General features: G+C 37.4%; 1 protein-coding gene across 1 annotated transcript; it reads right to left on the bottom strand.

Moving 5' to 3' along the window:
- Positions 1 to 1,578: 1,578 nt before the first annotated feature.
- On the bottom strand, positions 1,579 to 17,673 carry LOC132189138 (RNA-binding protein 208-like). The gene is made up of 13 exons (XM_059603683.1): positions 17,507 to 17,673; positions 17,168 to 17,304; positions 16,323 to 16,384; positions 15,942 to 16,044; positions 14,673 to 14,749; positions 8,134 to 8,195; positions 7,940 to 8,027; positions 7,585 to 7,660; positions 7,166 to 7,196; positions 6,947 to 7,066; positions 5,882 to 5,970; positions 2,881 to 3,054; positions 1,579 to 2,142 (listed from the first exon to the last, which is right to left on the bottom strand). Exons 2-13 carry the CDS (start codon positions 17,282 to 17,284, stop codon positions 1,828 to 1,830), a joined length of 1,314 nt encoding a protein of 437 aa, XP_059459666.1. The 5' UTR covers positions 17,285 to 17,304; positions 17,507 to 17,673; the 3' UTR covers positions 1,579 to 1,827.
- Positions 17,674 to 18,262: the final 589 nt, after the last annotated feature.

Here is an 18,262-nt window from a genome sequence, read left to right as displayed (position 1 = left end):
TGTTTTGAAAGGAAATGATAGGTACCAACTTTTTCATCCAGATTTCATTGGGATGAAAAGGATTTATCTTTACAAAAAGTGGAGCTACGCTACGGGAGTGATCCCCCATCCACTTTTTGTAAAGGAAAGACTTCCATCCGGATGAAAAATTGGTACGTTACATTATTCATTTTTTAAATATCTAATTAAGCGTAAGTTTGAAGTGTTGAATTTTTGTGTTTTTTTTTTTAAAAAAAAAAATGTTTGATTTCATTCTCCTAAGCATCTTTTGTCTATTTCCATATAAGAGATGTGTAAATCTACCATTGAATCTATGGAAACAAATTCAATAGTGGATTTTTTTTTTTTTTCTTTTGTTTAAAAAAAAAAAAAAAAAGAAGATGTACAAGAGATGTGTAGGAGAATGACTCCAAACACTTCTCAATTTTTATTTTCTAAATTAGATTGGATTAAATAATAAATATAAAAAAAAACATGTACATTAAAAAAGGGGGCGAGAGATCCCACCAATCACCCCACTATATAAACAACTAAGAATGAGCCCAATATTTTGGCCCAGCCAATGACTTTTTGGCACGTAAGCCAAGAAAGTAACAACAGTTTTTCAGGCAATCTTAAGGATAAGTTGCTTGGAAAAACTCTTTTTGCTGAGGTAAGAAAACTTGATAATCACAATAAGATTGCATTGAGATTGATTGAACGGAAAGCATTAAAGAGGAACTCCACTTCAATGTCCAGGGAGGGAGGTGCCCTGCGGTTGATGCTTAGGGGACACTAAATGTGGATATGGCAATCTTTATAAGCTAAAAAACACACTGGGTATGGAAAGGAAAAGGAGAAGGAGAAGTGGGAGATGATGTATAGCAAAGTTAAGAAGAAACTATTGCGGAAAACCAAAGTGAACTACAGCATTTATAGCCCATACACGCCAAGGCGGCGCATGGGATACACACATGCTCGAGGACAGCAGCGGTAGGTGATGTGGAGTTCGACGAAGCATAAAGAGAGAGAGAGAGAGAGAGAGAGAGAGATGGGGAGGAGGGGAGTAAGGGGTGGGGTTTGGGTGAGAGGGGAGAGTAATTAAGGAGGTAAAACCACGAGCACTCACAAGGAGAAGAGAGGCCACTCACTAGGGAAGAGAAAAAGCTCTCACACACATGGAGAGGGAAGAGCTTCTGTAAAATTCTCTTGTTTTCTTCATGCATGCTTGCCATTCAGCATGCGATCTTAGAGGTCAAGAGTTTTTTTGGACGTTCCAAATCCATAGTGGCCTTAAAATGCCAAAAACCAATCAAATCAGTAAATCCCCATTTGATTCATTGGTCCAATCCGACATTAAATTTGATCATGTCCTCGCCGGCCGGTACTGGGCACAAAACAATGTAATGAATCTCAATTCACTTCATACCATTTTTCTATAATGCATTTACTTCCCTTCTAAGAATGTAAATACATTTGACTCACGATCAGGTTTTCTCGGATGAAAAAACATGGTGTTTATGAACATAAGACAGTCCACATTTCCCAGATTTATGTGCTTTTACCCATGATTTTTAACTCAACCAAATGTTGTCAACATTAAAAGCACCATCCATCCATATGTAATGAGATGAATAAGGATACAAAATCCAAAAGAAGATCCCGTTACAAAGCCAAACGTATAATCTATATCTTACATAATTCAAGAGAGAAGAAATTTCAAGTGATTGAAGAATGACTCACATATCTCAAGCAGAAAGCCCAAAGTTAAGAAAAGATACATTACTGACAATGACCAAGAGGAAAATGATGTGGTATTAGTGCTACCCAAAAGAACTGAGACACCCATCAACGATAATACATGAGCTGTTGGGCGGATGAATTGTTTGGATATCCATCATACATGGCCTGGGATCCCCCAGAGCTGGATCCCATGGAAGCAGCAACCATGCCATGCTGTCCAGTCATCTGCATAAGAGCTTGACCTGAGAGGCCAGATGCAGCAGCCTGACTTAAGGCAAGTTGGCGCTGATAAGCCAACAACTCAGCTGAAGAATAGCCTTGGTTTATGCTTGCATTTGGAAGGATTTGATATGGTTGGGTTGGAGGCGGTAACGGATTTGAAATGGTCCCGGCAGGAGTTGGCTTGCTGCCCCATGAGCACTGCACACACGCATTCAAAAATCAATACATATTTTCTACAACCCTATCATGTAACGCACGACAGCACGCTACTTCTTCTTTATCTCATCAATGCCCTCCTAGGATGTTTACTTCCAAATACATTGGTCACCAAGTTCAAAAAATAATATTTCTAATATCAACTCCTTTTTATTGCTTACCATATTTTGGCTGTTTTATTGACTACCCATAAGACAAAAGAAGGATTTTTTTGGTGTCACTCAAGATCAGTACTGTATTGCATTCATTGAGCATGGAAATCAGACAATGGTGCGGTTCATAACATGCATGATCTGGAAATAGCCATGCGTGTGCGTGTGCGTGTGCGTGTGGATTGTGTGTCTGCAGGTGTTCATGCATGTAGAAAACAGGCTTGATATTGGCTAGAAAGGTAGTAATGCATCCATGCCCATGGGCGGAACTAATATTTCTTATTTGAGGGGGCTAAAGTATGAATGATGGGTCAAGTTTAATTTTGATAGGAGTCTATATATATAACTTAATAAAAAAACTTTAAGAGAAAATTTGAAAACCAAGGGGGGCGGCTCCCTTGGTCTATATGTAGTTCCATCCCGTCACCATGCCCTTGCAAAGGACTTGTTAGTCCATTCCATTACGAGAGAATAGGGTGAGTATCCCAGCCATGACAATATTATTATATCTATGAGAATGAAGCTAAGTGATTGTCAAAATAAAAAGACATGGTAAATGTTTTCTTACCTTCATGGGTTTGCCACGAATTATCCTACCATTAGCCATCTGAATGGCCGAGGCTGCTTCTTCATGCGTGTTGTATCTAATAAATCCAAATCCTTTATCTCTCTGGACACGCACTTCCTCTATAACCCCAGCCCCAAGAGCATGAAACTGACAGTGGAGTTCAGGTTGAGTTACCTAAGCACACAACCAAATTTTCAGGGAGGAAGTATACACTTAAACCAAATTTCTTGCACTGAACTATGAAGATTATTCCATGGAACCATATTTCCAATTTAGAAATTAGAGAATGGGAAACTAACCTTCAAAACTGACAAAAAGGATATATGGAAGTATAATACCAAAAATATATTTCAAGACAACAAAGAAAACTAAAGAGAAGCAAATAGACAGTTGTTGCGATGAATTGAAATGTCAAGAAACAGTATGAGGGACCTCGTGATATGGATAGTGCATGGACTAAACTGTTAATGAAGATCTTATACTTGACTGTGTAACAGGTTCATCTAGACTTGTTTAGCACTATCCGAAAAAAAATACACATTAAAAAAAATAAAAAGAAAAGATATGGCCCAAATCTAGCTTTTCTTGGAAAAGTATGATAGGTACACTATCCACCAGGAAAATGCTTTTGAAGGGCTCCCCAACCAATGGGGTAGGTTTGGAGCAAACTGGAACATGAGCCGGGTTGGGAAGGGGGAAAGATGTAAGAACCCAACATGGATTAGAGCACGTATGGAATTGGTTCTTCTCAGCATTAATTACATATAATAACTCCCTTGCACTGTGTCAAGGATAGGATTCACATAAGAGAGGCTCGGTATATATCTAGCCCTCACCATATGTTACTATTTATAGAAGTAAAATACATCATTCTAGAAGAAAGGACAGCCAGTACAAGATTCTAGAAATAGGGACACCTGCCCCTTACCTTTTACAGTATTATCTCTTCTAGGACTACCTAACATTTCCAATCAAGCTGGAGCTTGTATATCATATAGACCAAACTTGGACTAAATACTCTTAACTAATTACGACACAGACTTTGTAAACACAACAAGAAGTTAGCCTTCAAATTTCACGAATGTCGTGGATATATTTCCACTCAAGAGAGCGAATCGAAAAACTGCAAGAATCAAACCGAAACTGCACTAAACCAGCCAAAGAAAAACGTTAAACATCTGAAACTGCACTAAACCAACCAAAAAACAGTTCGCACCAGCTGCAACAATACTGAACCAACAAAAACTCTTTTGATCTGACCAAAAACACACTGAACTGGCCAAAAAACAATCAAAACTGGCTGCAACAACACTAAACTGACCAAAAAAGGAAATAAACTGGCTGAAACTCCATGAAACTGGCCAAAAAAGCACTGCAACCAACCGCAACACTACAAAACCGCCCAAAACAAATCCTTGAATGGGCCAAAAAAAAAAAACCTAAACCAGGCAAAATACATTGAAATAGACAGAAAAACACACGGAACTGGCTGAAACACGACAAAATGAAGCGGAACGATGCATGAATCAACCAAAATATGATAGACCCAGCTGAAACGATGCCTAACCAACCGAACTACGACATATCCGAATGAAACACCATCAGTACCGGTCGGAATAGGAAGAAACTCACCAGGACTGAAGCAAACAGGGAGAAAGAAAACAAAGAAAAAGACAAAACAAGAGGACAAAAGATAATAAAGAAGGCGGCAAACAACACGAGAAAATAAAAATTTAAGCCCCAAGAGATGGATCTGATACCATATCAAGGATAGGGATTAACAGAAGAGAAGCGTAGTAGATATTTGGTCCTCACCATATGGTACTATTTGTAGAAGCAAAATACATCATTCTAGAAGAAACAACAGCTGATACAATATTCCATAAATTGGGACACCTGGTCCTTTCCCTCTACAATACCCTCCCTCATATTCTAGGTTTCTTTTTATTTTGTCTGTATGTATTTCTTAGGATCTTTAACCAAAAGATTAAATTGCAATATCCATGAGAAAGTTAACATGTCATAATAGATCTCAACACTTGACCCGGATTAACTTCCAAATCATAATTGTTCTAGAGAATAACTAAAGAAAATAGATAGAAGTATAAACATCTCTAATAGGTTCACTAATTACTTAACTATTGGTGAATCTTTTTGCACGTGTTGTCCAGAAAGAGGACTCAATAATTATTCATTTACCAAAACCAAAAGTAAAAATTTTGGGGTAGATAGAGATTCCATAAAAACTTCTTTCAAGCAATGGGCTAGACACGGTCATTTCTCAAGAACAATAGCTAAAAGAGTTGATACTATTACTTGGATCTAGAACCTACATGCTGATGCTCGTGGTTTCGATAGCCATACTAGTGATTTGGGGGAGATCTCCCAAAAATTATTTAGTTGGCACTCTTCTAATTTTTCTTTCCCTTAAAATTTCTAAAACTTCCTTGTGATATACGCTTCTTTTCACCTTTCCATACGCCAAACACACCCTTTGACTTTGGGCTTGAACAGTGAATGCAGACACACAGAGGTATGAATCAGTTATTTGATGAGAAAATTTAGAAAAATGGGATGGACAAAGCAAGGATGGGGGCTATCAAATATCACTTAGGTAGAGCAGGGCAGGAACAGGAAAGGAGGAACCGGCCCAGGCTGCCCCAATCCCTATTAACCATAACATTTAATCTCACCTTTTTTTTTTCTTTTTTTTTAAGTAGCATTTAATCTCATCTTACCAAAATAATATAGAAATTTCTCAAAATTCACAACTATTTCCTAGAGGATCATTTGCCTGCTGAAACTTCATACATAAGTGTATATGTGTACAGACAAGCACGCATCTGTATTTGGAAAAAGATAATCTTTAAAAGAAATGCTATATTGTCACTACAAGAAATTATAAATTAGTTAGGGAACAGAGTACCAAGAAAACAATTCTGTCCAGGGTTAATGAGCTATGTGCAAGAAAATACCAAAGTTCCGTGCATTTCTAAATTACCTCATGAGAGAGGTTTCCAACATAGACAGTAGTATATGCTGGATTGTTTTCAGGAGCCTCCCCCTCAATGGTATTCTCCTGACCTCCATCTACAAAACAAAGAAAACAGAAGAAATAGCTGTCAGCATCCAGATCTTCCAAGCCAATTTTAGCATTGCCTATGTTTTAATTATTGCACATAATTTGGAATACAGCAGGAAGTAAGTTGAGTATAAAGAGGCCACTTAATACATGAGCTTTAAGCTCTTCTGACACAAGTTAACATCAGTTCTTACACTCCTAAAGTGCCAATGAAACTATTGAGCTGAGAAATTTCCTGAGATATATCAACAAGACGATAAAAAGGAGACCTCTTTCTCCATTCACAGTACTTTGTTTTACCATTCATTGCATGCTGATGCCAAAGGTCCTTGGCCAAATGGCTCCTCCCCCACAGGTAGAGGTATTCATTCCCATGCACGTGCATGAGTTGTATATTTACGATTAAGTGTATGACTGTTCTTCAGTGGTTCAGTATAAATATCCAAGGCTTGATGTGTTGCACTTCATTACGTCTTAAAGCGTTTTAAGTTGTCAATGTGAATGAACAAGCCCAAACAAATCCTAATGCAAAAGTTTGGAGTTTGCTATGTGCATCACTTTCCAGTCTATCAGGGACTATCAACTATTTGTGATTTAAACATGTACTAGTAAAATACACCTCACGAAATCAGCTTGTCACCCAACTAACAGAGTGACCAGATTGGCAACCAGCTGGAACAGTTCACATCATCCAAGTCAGTTAACTCTTGGTCAATGGTTATCTTTCAATTGTATGGGTGCACTTGTCATTTTTCCGTAAAAGCTAATCATAATTAAATTACTGATATACCCCAGCTTTTGGCTATCGAGTGTCGGACAATATGTTGTGCTGTATGCTGTGATTCCACATTGCATGCATCTGCATATTCCAGTGAACGTGGTGACCAGAACCTTGGTCAACATAGGCCCTAAGGAGGCACCCTCTGTCCTAATTCGCCGGGACTCTACATAGTGGACTGAATCAAGTAGAAGGTTTCATGCTACCTGAAGATCCATTAGTAAGTACAACTGCATTTTGGTTGTCATTGATCTGCTTATCTTCATTAGCACCAGCACCTTTGGTTGCCCAGTTGCATCTTATTTGCCTATTTCCAAGCCATTTACCTGCAAAAGATGGAGGCAAAAAGAGATCACACATTAAAGGATTCAAAACCAGACAATTGAAGATAAAACTAAGCAAAAGAGGCCCACAAGATGCCTAACCAGTCAATTCATTTATAGCACTTTGTGCCTCCTGCAAAACAATTCCATAAGGCATTTTATCAGTTCATTGACTCTGAATATTGTTAAAATAATGTTTTCCATGCTCTCAACTCAAAGAATTCTTGTAAGTTGTAATGTTAGTTCCCACAACTCTAGGTGGAGTGATTGGGCCTTCTTTTTTTTTTCTTAGTATAAGTAGAGGCTAAATTTGGCTCAATTTTGATTTGGAATAAGATATCCAACAGTTTTTGATGAAAGAATATATTTCTTCATGTTCTGTAGTCAACCAAAGCAGATAAAGAATTTAGACAGCCTTTTTTTTGTACGATATGCTTCAAAATGATTCTTTTTAACTTTTTTTTTTGGGGGGCGCGGGGGGGTGGGGGGAGGTGTAAAATCTGTTACTTAATAAGCAATACCAGCTGATTACGGAAAGAAACAAATCCATATCCTTTTGAGCGGCCAGTTTTGTGATCCCACATGACCCTTGCATCACTGCAAATGACAAAGAAAAGATAAATCATAAGCCAAATATTCTCAACACAACATAAATTCGAGTGGTTCACACCACGCTCAAAGGGGAATACAAAATTCAAGCAGCTTAATGATAATGCTTTTAATTTCCCCATCAACAATTGGTCAGGGTGTTGCTCAAAATTGATTACAGTCATCAATAAATATAGAACATGCCACCCTTGTCTGCTACATACTTGTGACAAATATGATATTACAAATATATATGTATATATATATTAAAAGCAACGAGGAACTCACGAACAACTAGGATAGACGGAGAAGCATGCAAATAAAGTTGCATCAGTAACCTCTGGACTCAAATCACCAACAAATACATTGAAGTGTCCTGATGATTTTAAAAGCACATTAAAGAGAGACATGAAATGTTTATATACGGCACTCAACAAGGAACAAAATAAAACTAACAGCTAAAGAATGGAAAACTAAAGTACCTGAAGTATCCTCCCGCTGGTTACTGGTATATGCCCAATTCACCTTAAGTGCCTGACCATAACTGAAATTGTAACAAAGCACAAAAAAAAAAAGTTCCATTAGATAAACAAAAGACCATTGAATAAAATAACTGAAATTGTAACACATCAAGATAAATGTCTGTCAGAATTCGCAGCACATGCACCAGAAAAATATTAACAAAGAAAAAGAAGAAGCTAGAATCAAGTCACAAGAATTTAAAGTGGTTCAGCAAGATTTCCTACGTCCACAAGCAGTAACAACGATGTTTCTTCTTCACTAGTATAAAAATACAATGAACCTCTCTCTTCCTATGAAACCTCAAACTACCTCTAGGAAATAATGTGTATATAAAGCCTATTGATATGAGCTTTATTTATAAGCAAAAATAATCCTCTCGTAAGGAAACTAGGATTCACAATAGAGAAGGAATAGGACTCATAATTCTAAGAGAGACAATCCTACCAAAAAGGTATTATGATTCTGAAGACTAGTTTCAACATTATCACTATTGCAGTTTGCATCAACGGTTTAGAGAAAAGGTAAAGGCTCGTTTCTATTGCATAGCCCACCTCACACAGCTTATTATATAGGTTTTGTGAAATATAACAATGACCAAAATACCCACAACCCTAATAACTCTTCTAACACTCCCTCTCAAGCTGAAGTATACATATCATATCATATAAGCCCAGCTTGGAAGAAACAAGCAAACGAAAAACAAATTAAAAAAATAGTCTAATACTCCCCCTCAAGCTGGATCGGCTTGGAGCACACAATACAAAGACAAACATAAAAAAAACATGACCAAGAAAATCTGCTAAACCAAACATAAAGAAGCTGAAAGTCCACAAAAAGCCAACACCAAACAAAAATCGCCAAAACTTCAACACCGGTCGAAAACTCGCTAGAAGACTACAACGGGTGGTCAAATCTCACTGGAAAACAATAATAATCGGTCGAAACCCACTACAAAACACCAAGGCCAGTCGGATCTCGCCGCAAAACACTAAGAGTCGATTGGATCTAGCCGTAAAATACCAAGGCCGGTCGGATCTCATTGAAAAGAACCAAGAACCGGCCGGAACGCAGCACAAAACACCAAGGCTGGTCGGATCTTGACAATCAACTACGATGATCACAATTTCAGTGATCAATACCACCAACGGTCAACCACAACAATGACTCTAGCACTCCCCCTGAGCAACAAAACCGATAGTAGCTCCATGTAGCTCAATCGAGTGATAAACCACCTAACCAACACGAACTGGGCTAGAACCGCATAGGATTGGACAAAACACCAGTGAACCGACCTAGAAACGAAGTGAACTCGATAAAACATCACTGAACCGATCAAAAAAGGTATTGAACCGGACAAAAACCCACTAAACCAGCTGGAAATCCAAACAACTTGGGCCGAGTAAAATTATCCATATTCGGGATAAGGAAAAGCCAACTACCACAACCAAACAATGATCATCTTCCTTATGGAGATGCCGCCAATCACCTCTTCTGGCGGCAACAGTGACAGCAGCCACAACAGACATCACTGGAGAATGGAGAAATCACCGATAAACACTACAAAAGCCATAGAAAACCACATACGTCAGCGGAGAACACAAAACCACCGGGAAACACCACAAAAGCCGCTGCAAACTCGCTAGATACAGGCTAACCTCTTCAGAAACGATCAGAACTCGCCGGTGACACCAACTACGACCACCAGAGAGCCAATCAAAAACCACCAACGCCACAAACAACGTCGAGACTATTGCACATCAACCAACCATCGTGAAACTACACGATAAATGAGATTTTTTTTCTTTTCCATTGGAGACGACACGATCACCATGAACAACTCTTTTAGAGCTCTATCAAGGCACTGCTCGTGTGGACTAAGCCCAAACGGGCGGTGCTAAAACTAGGTCTATAAACACCAACACCAAGATATCAAACATCAACCACAAAGAAGAAAAACCAAGATTACAAACGAGGGGTTTAGACTAAAATCCTAAAAACACTTTGATACCATGTTGTAGTTTACATGAAAGGTTTAGAGATAAGGTGGAGGCTCATTTGTCACATAGCCTACCTAACACATCTATTTATAGGTTTTAAGCAACATAACAATGACCAAAATACCCACAACCCTAATAACTCTTCTAACAACCACAACGTACATGCTGCCTCTATCACCATTTATCAACTGACAAAAAGCGCGAGAGAAGCTCTAGTCCAAAGAAACTTCTCTCTTGCTACAAGTTTCTCAAAATATCTACAATATTCTTGGTAGTGTGGATCTTCTACAGCACGATCAACCCATTCTTTACTGTCTCACGAACGAAGTGACATTGAACATCAATGTATTTAGTTCATGCATGAAACCTAGGGCTTTTCACCAAATGCAACGCACTCTGAATGTCACAATGAACAATCACTCTATTTTGTTTGACACCCAATCCACCAAATAATCTTTTCAACCAAATATTTTCCTTACAAGCATGTGTAGCTGACATGTACTCCACCTTTGTAGTTTGACAAAGGCACCACAAATTGCAATTTGACCTCCAACTAATTGCACTGCCAGCCAAGTTGAAAACATACCTCTTATCATGATCTCCTGCAAAATTTGCATCCACATAACCACCCAAGTTCATATTCTGACCACAATAACAAATAGCAGTATTAGTGGCACCCTTCAAGTAGCAAAAAATCCACTTCACAGAAACCCAATAATCTCTACCCAAATTCACCATGTACTAAGTGCTCCAACTGTTTGTGCAATGTTTGGCTTACTGCACACCATAGAAAACATAGGGCTGTACATGAGACATATTTGCCTTCTCTGTTTCAGTTGTTGGAGATTGACCATAAGACAATTCACTACCAACAAGAAGAAGGCAACTAACTAGCTTTGAGTTTTGCATATTGAAGCGGCATAAAACTCTTTCCACATAACTTTTTTGAGTTATTTAGATGCTCATGTTCATTCCGCCTCTATATATTGTCATCCCACATATCTAATTAATTGCCCCCCAGATCTTTCATATCAAACTCTCATGCTAACTGAGCTTTTAATGTTGCAACACTTTGTTTGCTAGTACCTGCAACAATCATGCCATCCACATGTGATAGTAAAATAATGAAACCACCATTACCCAGATTTTGAAAATAGGCCCAATGATCCGTTTCACATAAGTTGAAACCCAAGCTCACAATCAAGGAATCAAATCACTTATACCCACGTCTAGGTGCCTATGTTAAACCATAAAGAAATTTGGCTAGCCGACAAACAAGATGCTTCTTCTTTTCATCAATAAGGCCTTCTTCAGGTTGAGAATACAAATTTCTTCTTCAAGATTCCCATGCAGAAACACAATTTTGACATCTAACTACTCTAACTCTAAATCAAGTACTGCTGCCAACCCCAACATGGTATGGATAGTACTCAAGCGAACAACAGGATAAAATATTTCATTGAAGCCAATGTCTAATTTCTTTTGATAGTCAATGTCTATTTTTTTTTTTGATAAGTCGATGTCTAATTTTTTAGCGTAACTTTTCACTAAAAAACAAGCTTAATATTGTCATTTGCATCTCTTCTACAACTAGCCTTCATTCCTTAAGAAAGTTCAACTAACTCCCAAGTTTTGGTTTTATGCAGAGCTTCCATCTCCCCTTCCATAGCAACTATCCAATGACTAGAATGCATGGATTGACAAGCTTCTTGATATGAAGACGACTCACCTCGTTTTGTGATACAAGCATAAGACATTTCATAATCCTGAAGCCAAGAATATGGCCTATATGCTCCCTTAAACGACTTTGATCACTCTGAGTTTCAGCTTCAAAAATGTCTCCAGGCTTGGCATCACCCAGCAGCTTCAATTGACTCACTATCTCCACTCGTTAGCACATTTTGAACCTTCTTAAAAGACTCAACTTCAAAACTTTTATTAATTAGACTTGGTTGTGCTTCTCTTTCTGCAATGAATATTCTTTAAACACAACATCTCAGCTAATAATAATTTTGTGGTCAGTAGGATCCTATAATTTGTATCCCTTTCTTCCATCTAGTAGCCAAGAAAAATTCACTTTTTAGATCTCGCATCTGATTTAATGCTCTGACAATCAAATATGCGAAAAACAGACTGATTCAAAGGCTTCCCAGACCATACTTCTTCAGGAATTTTGCCGTTAAATGCAGTAGTGGATGAGTTATTGACAATGAAGCAAGGCCCAAAATTTATGCTTTAACCACCAACACTTAACATACTACTAGAACGATCCAACAAAGTACAATTCATATGTTCCTCCACAGCATTTTGTTGGGTGTATCGGGAATTGCATAATTCAACATTAGACTCCCAAGTATCAGAATGAACTAAATCTAAAACATTCTTACTTTTGATTGTAATCAAACAAAAGAAAGCTTTATGGTGCTTACCAAACATGTAGTCTTTACAAAAATCCAAATAAACGGATTTTAAGCCTAGAAGTAAATTAAGATTCAGAAATACCTTTAGTTTTGCTTGCTCATATGTCCAAAACGCATGTGTCATTTCATAATGGACTCTGTCACAGCATTAGCCACAATAGCATCACCAACTACGGAGTCTCCAATCAACTGGTACTGACCACCAAGCAATTCTCCTCTTACTACAATCAATGCTCTTTTAACAAATTTTAATTTGTTGTTTTCTCCAGAAAATTTGTAACCATCCTCATCAAATTTTCCAAACGACAAAAAGCTTTTTCACAAAGAAGCACTAAACACTCATAATGATACAATTAACACCAAACAAAGTAATTTTGTTTGACATCACCAATTCCAATTATTTCACACTTGTTTTCATCAAGGAAAAGAAAAAAAAAAAAAAAAGGGCAAGAATCAAGACACAAGAATTTAACGTGGTTCAACAAGAGTACCTATATCCACAAGCAGCAACAACTGTGTTTCTTCTTCACTAATATCAAGGAGAAATACAATGAACCTCTTTCCCTCTCTCTTCTTATGAAATCTCTTTTTTTGATATGTAATTCAATATCATTAGAAAGCGTTGCGGGGTGCAACCATAATACATAGTAAGCACAAGAAAGAACCCCCTATTAGGGAGAAAAAGAGCAGAAGTCCAAAAATTTAGAAAAACTAGAAAAAGGCAAACTATTGTACGCCGCTACCCACGTTAAAAGGGACATGAACATAACGTTCTTTATCTCTACCACCAAAATCTCACAATCTTCAAAGCTCCTTGCGTTTTGCTCTCTCCAAATGCACCACATTAAGCACATAGATATCCTCCAAACTTCTAAAATGTAACAACTTCCCAACTGACCTCTCCAACTTGCCAACAACTCTATAATGCTTCTAGGCATGACCCATTCTACACCAAAAAGACAAAAAATTGGAACTCCTAACTATCTTGCCACTTCACTGTGAAGAAGAAGATGATCTATAACACTCCTCTTTCACAACAATGTCAATCCACCACTATGACGTTCACTTCCTCAAGTTATCCAAAGTCAACATCTTCCCTAGTGTCACCGTCCATACAAAAAACGGCACTTTCGAAGGAGCCGTAACTCCCCAAATACTCTTCCAAGGAAATTGGGAACCAGCAGGAATGGACCACACATGATAAAAGGACCTTACTTCAAACTTCCGCCTTTTGGAGGGGATCCTAACATATTTTATCCCCAGCGCCCTGCCTCAATCTGATAGAGTATAAAAGATCAAAGAAAGAAGTGACCAAGTCCACCTCCCAATCATGAATGGGTCTAGTAAAAGATATATTCCACTGAAGATTTTCATTAAAGAACTACATATAATCTGCCACCCATGCCTCATTACAATGTGCAATACTAAACAATTCCAGAAAAGCTACCTTCAAGGGATGGTCCCTATACCACAAATCATACCAAAACCTGATCTTAGGCCCATCTCCCACCTCGTATCTAATAAAACTCGAAAACACTCCCCACCCCCTCATATATTTCCACACTCCCACTCCATAGGGCCCCACTACCTCCTTAGAGCACCAAACTCCCCCTGTGCTACAATGTGTGTATAAGCCTATTGACGTGGGCTTTATTTATTGGCAAAAATAATCCTCTCCCAAGGAAACTAGGATTCATAATAGAGAAAGAATAGGACTCCTAATCCTAAGAGGATACACAATCCTACCTAAAAGGCATTAAGATTTTTAATCATAAAACTACTAGGGTTCTCAAACTATCAAACTTGAGGAAATATGCTCAATTGAAAACTAAAACTAGTAAATTGGCAAGAGAAGTATTAAATGGAAAAGTCCACTTATACTTGCATGGACACTTAATACAATAATGTTTAAATTGCCAACTGATGAGAAATCTACTAATTTAAATAGATTCTTGAAAAAGGTTTCAAAAATAAAAGTAAACCCTCCCCCTCATAGTTAATGCCTAACATGATACCCAGATCAAATTCGCCAAAGAAGGCATCAGAATGACCACAGTTGATATAAAAGAAGAGAATGCTTACAGTTGGCGCCCATGCAAATTCATTATTGCAAGGGCTGCAGATGTCCGGTCATGGAAGTCCACAAAACCATATGATGACTGCAATGATAGAGAACCGAAACATCAGCGCAAAAACAAGAATGGAATGCACAGTGCACACACAATGAATAATATCAGCAAATGAATTCCATCAACTGATTGTGTTAATGTGATACCCATTGAACACAATTGCAAGGTGCCACAACATGCCCAACACACCCCCCCACCAAAAAATAAAAAAAACCTACAATGTTTTTATTCAGGTGCAGATCATTTTAAACAGGTAAGTTACTTGTTATATTTCTAATAAAAAGTCAGGCCCAGTTACATGCTAGTCACAACAAGAATAAACCATAGTCACCACAATGATATAATATTAGAGCCATTTACTTGCTAATTATAACAAGACTGAACACACACCGTGATTATGGCAACAGCACACATGATGGTGAAGAACAAAACGTACATGAAAATGGTCACATTTTGTTGATCCCCTAGGTTTTGATAGTTGGTTCTCATGTGGGTCTTTAGGGGGGGGTTTGGGGGGGGCGGGGTTAGGGGAGGAAGAAAAGTTTTACTTAAGGGCAACCAATTTTATTTCCTATTCCATCCAACTCAAGTTGGTTTATAGCACCATAGTCTATTCAGGTTGCTCATTTATTAGGAATATACAGTTGATCAAATTTTTAATGCGTTGACTATTTCAACTCCAGAAATGAACAGCATCAGCTTCAGGTACCATACAAAAAGCAGGACCTGGAGTTGCCTGCCACCACACCCTCACTCTCAGTTTTCAATAGAAATGGTCCAGGTTAAATATGTCATCATCTTTAGCTTAAAAGCTTATCAATCACCACAGCAAAAAGAGGATCAGAAACTGAGAGAGAATTTAGCTTACCCTTCACATTTTGAGAAATTTTTAAGAGAACAAATAGTTTTATATTAAATAAAATGAAGTTTTCAATGGCCAATGCATACAGTTGCCAAAAGATTGCATCATCAACTTAATCTTTGACTAATTGCTCAGTGCATGTCATGCTAGCAAGTATTGATGTCTTTACTAAATTGATAAACTTAATTATAGAGTATCATGGATAAGACATTTAAATGAACAATTATTGACAACACATTTAAATGATTAAAAGGAACTAAAGAAATTAACTAGCGTTGGTGGATGTTACAATAAAGCTAGTAGAATGACAAGATAATGACTACGTGATGATGCCAAAAAAACTTGAGTACTAAATTCAACCTTATCTTTCCTGATGAGCTTGCATCCTGCAAGAGGACCAGCAGTCTGAAAAACTTCAGCAAGAAGCTTCTCAGTGACATTTACATGAATATTTCCTACATAGCTGAAATCATCAAGAAATCAGATTGGTAATCATGAAAGATAAAAACAGAAAAATAACATCTTAGGTAAACCAATATACATAATACCAACTCACACTTCTGCCACAACAAATTTGATTTCTTAAAAAGCAACACAATAAAAAGGAATACCATCTAACAAGCAAATCCTGCCCGTTGCATTTACAAGTTTTTAGCAATTCAATTATATAGCTAAAAGAACGAATGCGAGAAAGGCGGGGGGGTGGGTAACAAAAAAAAAAAACTGTTACATAGCACTCACACACTGCGGCATGAAGCTGAGTCAAAGCCAGGAGGCAGATTCCCACTTGGGATAGGCTCCATCTGCAAAATATAAAAGTAAAAGAAATGAAAAAAAAATATATCCTAGCAACTCCAAGTTCACTTCCTCAACAAACAAAAAAATATCCCCACGAAAACAGAACAAGCAGCTAACAGAACTCTAATAGCCCAGACTATAAACTTAACAATAAAAACAAATCTAATACATGTAAATTCCTACTTTTGTAAATAAAACTGAAGAAACTAAAATGAAATAAACCATTTTATTTATAGACGCAGAGGGTGGCACATATAACCATCAGGAAATCGCCTAAGAAGGAAAAAGGGAGAGTAATCAAGGACTACAATTCTGCTACTTTAAGCATAAAGGGAAAAAAACAGACACAAAGAAGATTAGACATCACAACAGGTTCAAGAAGCAACCACATTATTTAAATTGTTGATAACCTAATAATTATGCCAACCTTATGAGTATGCAAAATAAACAGAAGAAAATGGATTATGCTAGCCAGTTTTGCCCTCAGATTCATCCAATTTCAGATGCGAAATGCCAGGTTTTCTTGATATTCTAAGTCGCATTACAAACAAGAATGCACTGTAATTGTCCATAAGAAAATGGGCGATTAATTACGCAGGGTTCCAAATTCTAAAAGGAACTGAAAGTAACATTGAATTCGACATCAATAGCAACCTACGCAAAAGAACAAAATGACACGCACCCAAAAAATACAATAAAACGCCACAGATATAGAACCAAAATGAGATAAAATACATACACACCAATGATTCATATATACAAGAATAGACGTATGCGTATATGCATACCTGAGACATGGCAGCCGCGAGGACACCGGGGTGGTACATGTGGGGCTGCTGAAGAAGGGCTTGTTGCATCAGGGCTTGCTGTTGTTGTTGTTGCTGAAGCTTCAGCCTCTGTTGCATATTCCTCTCTCGCTCTCTCCCTGAATATTTTGGCCCCAACAAACGGTTAGATCGATAACAACTTTAAGACAATAATCACTCCCTCTGTTTGGTTCCCAAGAAAACGCAAGAAAGTGTTCGACCAAGAATTACGATGCTCGGAATTTCACAATCTCAACAACCAGTCCTATTCGGAAAATACAAATTACATAATTCAGTGCGAGTCTAAGACAGGAAGAGAACCTGGGAAGCTGATCGACGAGAATTCTGCGTCTCTCTCTCTCTCTCCCTCTCTGTGTCGGACTTTATCGTTGTTCGGTTCTAGCCGGGGCTCCGGATTTCTGATATCGTGTCTCGGAGCAACTTAAGAGTGGAAAATGATGCTGATTTCTCTTCGGATAGTTTAAGGTTCTTTTTTCCCTTTGTTCTTTTACTTCATGTTTTGAGTTGCTTTTATCATTTTGTTCGTAATTATAAAATTAAATAAATTCATCGGTTTCTTTTTTATTGGGTTAAACCTTCCAAAAAATAAAAAATTGGGAGCCAATTTTCTAAAGAAACGATTGCTTAATTACAGTATTGATTTCAGAATTTATACATTTCCTAGTGCAACTGTTTCAAGGAGTTTACTACAACTTTTATTATAAGCATTTTCTACATATAAATTATTTAAGAAGAAAAATATTATATTTTTCAAATTAATTTTTTTTCAAGATATAAAATAATTATTTTATCATATTGTAGTAAAAGATGTATTGCTCAAAGCCGTTCCCATGTAAAATTTATGCAAGAAGAAAAAGATTATATATTTATCTAATTAATACTTTTTCAAAAGCATTAAGATAATTTCATCATGTTAATGTTTGGGTTTCCTAAATGTTTTTAGACCTATTTAATTGCTTTTTTGCTTAAAATGGTTTTTAAAATCAATTTCGGATTACGTCCGAAAAAAGCCCCTCAATTCTTGTTTGTATTATTGCATACGAACATGTTAAAGAC

This window comes from Corylus avellana, chromosome ca8 (genome assembly GCF_901000735.1).
Source record: "Corylus avellana chromosome ca8, CavTom2PMs-1.0".
Lineage (NCBI taxonomy): Eukaryota > Viridiplantae > Streptophyta > Magnoliopsida > Fagales > Betulaceae > Corylus > Corylus avellana.
The sequence above is the reverse complement of the archived record's forward strand: the minus strand, read 5'-3'. Positions and strand labels throughout refer to the sequence as shown.